Raw genomic sequence first — 5,061 nt, forward strand, 5'->3', positions numbered from 1 at the left:
CACGCACTCACATAAGCTCAGCGATTCTCTGCGCGATCAACCTCTCACATGTTTAAGCTGCGGGAGATTTCACTTGTCATGTTTGCATAGTAAGCTAACGATTGATAAGACGATGTCAGAGGAATTGGTGCACAAATTATTGTCACTCACCAATCAGTGCTGTCGCTCTCTATACACAGTTAGCGCGATTGCAAAGTGAAAGCAAAAAACAAGCGCAAATTCAAACGAAATTTCCAAAAGAATGCAAAAGCATTGACATATATTTTTCCTTCCTACGATAGCCCGACGGGCAGGGCAGAGATAGATTTTGGTAGCCCAACTGGAAAAATCGCTAGCCCCGGGATGTCGGGCTAGCGATTTTGCGAGCCCTGTGGAGCATATACATATATATATATATAATTGTACACATAAAAATAAATATAATTTTTGACCTGGAGCCATTTGTTTCAGACGAATGCCATTCTGTGCTCCCATTCACTCTTATTCACTAATTTCTCCAACCAGTTTTGGAGAGAAAGAAAATAACCTCAGTTTTTAACTTGCTCTCCTGACCTCAATTTAAGCACCACACATACCAAAAACCCACACATATGGACAACAACTTGTCAGGATGCTCACGGTTTTTAAAACACATAAATATCACATTTGATCTGAATGTGATATGGAGAAGCCTCATTTTAAAGCCATTTTGTGAGAAGAGTGCAAAGTGCTTCTCTTACAGGCATGACAGAGAGAAAAGGGGCCATTTTCTCATGTCATGCCTCCCTCATTTTAATATCAATTGCGGATTGGTTGGCCTGTGTCATAGTCCTACTCCCTCACCCCTAAGGGGCACACACCTACCAGTGGCTGTCATGTGTTTTGTCAGGAAGTCTGTCAGTGGCTTACAATCTGCACTTTTACTTCTCTTGTACTGACAATTTTGGATGCAAGGGACATATTTCTCTCCTTTTTTGACATCTGACAACTTTCAGTATGTTTAAAACAAACAAACCACTTTTACAGTGTCTGCCACTTTATTAGGCACACTTGTTTTCACTGTACACAAACAAGCTGTTTATCTAGAACTCTTTGTTCACATCCACATTGTTCCACATCCTTGCAAAAAACGTTTTGCAATTGAATTGTAAATTCTAGTTGTTTTAGAAATAAATAAATTAGATTCTGGATTTAACAGGGAGTCAATGTTAAAAAAAAGAAAAAAAGAAAAGCCAATATTAGAAAAATATGCTCTTTCTTGTCAGTACTTTTGCTGCAGTATTTTGGATCAAGTAAGAGAGATTTTTTTTTTTGCAGAGTCCTATAATAATGAGTTACAATAGTCCAGCCTACAAATGTATGAACTGGTTTTTCAGGAAAAACTTTTTTCAGCAAGGCAGCATGGTGGTTTGGTGTTTAGCACTGTTGCTTCACAGCAAGAATATCCAGAGTTCAACTACACCATTTGGCCAGAGCCTTTGTGTGGAGTTTGCACGTTCTCCTTGTGTTTGTGTGGGTTCTCTCTGGGTACTCCAGATCCTCCCACAGTCCACAGACATGCAGTTAGTGGGGTAAGATTAAATGATGATTTTAAATTGCCCATAGGTGTGAATGTGAGTGGTTGTCTCTGTGCATCAAATTGGATCTCCAGGGTATCCCACCTCTCCCACTGTAGTAGCTGGGATAGGCTCCAGCACTACCTCCTGAGCCACCTCGCAAATGTACAGGTCATCTAGTAATTAGAAGGTTGATGGTTCAATTCCTGGCTACTCCAGTCTGCATGCCAAATATCCTTTCGCAAGATAACCCCAAGTTGCTTTCCAATGTATCTATTGTGTGTGTAAATGTTAGACAGAAAGCGCAGAAAAAGAAGTGGATCGGTGATTGTGGCAGGTTGTAAAAAGCACTGCGAGTGGTAAGGTAGAGTAGAAAAATATGCACAGCAGGTCAGTTAAACACAAAACTGTACAATGAACATATAATGAGTTGTTTACCCATTTTCTAGGAGCAGTACCAGTTCTTGTACAAAGCCATGCTGAGTCTCATCGGGACACAAGAAGACGAGAAAACTCAGTCCTTTGACGCTAACGGGACCATCGTGACGGAAACCACCAGCATGGCTGAAAGCATTGAATCCCTGGTGCCAACGAATAAATAAAACCAACAAAAAAATACTACACTTTTACAAATGAGCAACAGCATTTCGTCCCTTCCCTGAAACCACCAACAGAGCTGCTAGTGAATCCAGACTCTTGCTACAATCACTCAAGAAATCTTGTCATTCAAGACTCTGCCTTTTGTAGATTGAGACTGGTATGAGTTTCCTCTATACAGTTTTGTAATGTGTGCCTTTTTGCTCATCTTGGATTTCTAACTGTGATATGAGCTGTAGACTAATTGTTCAATGTTTTTAATGCTGTACTGCCCTGAGACTAACTGTCAACGCCAATCTTATATTTATTGGCGCTGAGCCAAATGTGGGGAAAAAGGGAAAAGCTGCATCTTTTGACATCAAATCTTAAGGTCAAAGGAAAGACTCTTTGTCAGACTCTTTCAATATTGATTTTGTTAATGTGTCTTTAACAGAGTACTTGCTCTGTTAAATGTAAATTCTGTTTAAATTGGTGTAGCATGCTGCAGTCAAATATAAAATAAGGGTATCGAATAGTAGATTAATGTACTGTAAATAATATTATAATAATACCCTGAATGGACCAAATTTCTATTTATGCTTTTCACCTTTGCTTTTATTTTTGAAGGGTTTAATTCTAATTGCCTAGCTGCTTTTATACTATGGATTTTGTAACAGTCATGCATGGGTACTGACCTTTTTGTTTTTTTGGTTTGTTTTTTAGCTATAAAGGAATCGCTGCTGGCTTATTAGCTAAGGGATTAAATAAGGGAAGGAACACCAAAGAGAGCCTGTGAGAGTGTTTTGTTACTGTGTGTTGAACCACAAATATACCTGCAAAGATGCAACAGACACATGAACTATTAGAGGTTTGCTCAGAAGTTAGTTAAATACACTGTTTTGCATACAAGTGATGTTGGAAATTTCCAATTTAAACATTTGGTACCAAGATGATGTATTAAGTCCATTGTAGACAGCAATTAGCAAAACTGTAGATTAGCAGAATGAGTTTCAGCTCATTAATATGCAGCCTTACAGAGAACCAACAGGAGGCAGGTCAAAGGTCACAAGGTCCAGACAAAAGGAACAAAAATGAGGAGAAACAGCCTTCTGTGAGCCTGACAGGGAAGAGATGTTACTGAATCAAGAAACACCGAAAATGGAGACATACCCAATTCCATTTCTAATGATGATTCTTGTCTGTGGATTATACAATTCCCTTAACAGAGTCATGGACTAATCCCTGGTTATTTCAGTTGATCTTTGCATGTGTTAATCCAGGCTAAGACACTGTAAGAAATGTGCCTTTTCAGGACAGAAAATAGGTCAGTGTCCAGACGTATCCACATTTTAATTTGCATTTTTGACTTTTCATGAATACAAACTTAATTGGTCTCTGCTTGGTGCCCTACTTTATATAACTGCCTTTAAATCAAGAAGGAGCAAAAACGCTGATCATCTTTTTCTGAAGAGTTGAGCTCAACTAATTAAGTGATCAGAACCATGTCACAAATATAAAGGTCACAAAAAGCAATACAGGTGCAAAAGTCTGTATTACGCAATAACTGTTTTTAATATCTTGAAGCTTTGTGCTGACAAATATCAGCCATAATTGTAAACATGTACATACTGTGTATTGATGCAAAAGAAATAGTGTGCTGCAGCCTTTATCATCATTTGGCCTCTTTTGGTGTCAAGATGATAGATTAAGTCCACGCTAAGCACCAATTAGCAAAGCAGTAGATTAGCAGAATGATTTTCAGCTCACTGATATCCAGCCTTACAGGGAACCAATGGGAGGTAGATAAGTAAGTAATCAATAAAAAGATAAGTAAGGGAGAACTAGTGCGTGAAATGGACAAATCAAGAGTGTGGAAAGTTCTGAAGATAACAAGGAAACTGATTGCAGCTGTAGACCGTCATAATTCTCTTCCATTTGGGTCTGTGGGTGATATGTTCCCGTTGTGGTTGGGAAGTGAAGGACTATAGCATAATAACAATTATTATTTTGCTGGTAGTGCACTTCATTCATGATTCATTTCTATTGGAATTTAATTCAAATCTTCATTCTGAGCTTTCTCAGCAAATTCTATTGAACATAATGGTATCCCTAAAATTCATAAAAAAAATCATCCTGGCTAGTTGACATTAAATTCTCAGTGGATGGATTCTCAATTGATTTAAATGTTAGCGCATTTGCAATTAAATTACTGCACTGTTTGCACTAAGATCCAAGCATTACGAACACCAAGGCCTCAAAGCTACAACACCAATGAATAAGGAAATCTTGTGGAGAAAAGGTCTTCTGCAAAATGTTGGAAGCTTAAAAATGCTCAGAATGAACGAAAAGATTCACTTTACCCAAATACCTTGCAAACAAGAGAATTCCACCTACCTGCACGGCTTTGCTATCAACATGGCTGAATCCGATGGATTCTGTAGTGCTCTGAGCTTAAAAATAAAATTTAAAAAAGCTTAAAAAATAAAAAAGGTCAGTTATGGATATAGTAACAATCCAACGAAGAAGAAATGTAAAAAAAACCAGACTATTACATTTATAATTGAATTGTGACAATCCGAATCTATAAAAAATGAATGAGAAATACTTCACATAATAATTTTATTCATGCAATCATTATTTTATAAAGCAAAATATCAGAACCATCTGATTGTTTTTTACTAATCAAATCTTTGATTATTGTGAAGGTCAATCAAAAAGACAAATAAAAACCATTTGTTATTATTCAGTGTCATATTCTTGTTACTAACAGATTTAACATGAACACATGAAACTGAACCACCTTAAAAATACCACCTAAAAATACCATGTGGTACTTCTAGCTCGCACTACAGAGGACGAGCGACTCTAAATCTTAAACATTGCATATTGTGGCTCCGTGCACCTTAGGGAACATGGTAAACCATTAAAACTGATCTTATAGTATGTATCT

General features: G+C 37.5%; 1 protein-coding gene across 1 annotated transcript in view; it reads left to right on the forward strand.

Annotated features, from left to right (window-relative positions):
- Positions 1 to 2,895, forward strand: part of LOC102198023 (receptor-type tyrosine-protein phosphatase zeta-like) — a 20,619-nt gene extending 17,724 nt beyond the window's left edge. The window contains exon 16 of the mRNA XM_005750557.1: positions 1,985 to 2,895. Coding sequence (XP_005750614.1) covers positions 1,985 to 2,137 — 153 coding nt within the window. The 3' untranslated portion in view covers positions 2,138 to 2,895. The remainder of the gene's footprint in view (positions 1 to 1,984) is intronic.
- The last annotated feature ends 2,166 nt before the right edge of the window (positions 2,896 to 5,061 follow it).

Source organism: Pundamilia nyererei, unplaced genomic scaffold (assembly GCF_000239375.1).
Source record: "Pundamilia nyererei isolate P.nyererei 1_Seehausen unplaced genomic scaffold, PunNye1.0 scaffold00278, whole genome shotgun sequence".
Taxonomy (NCBI): Eukaryota; Metazoa; Chordata; class Actinopteri; order Cichliformes; family Cichlidae; genus Pundamilia; species Pundamilia nyererei.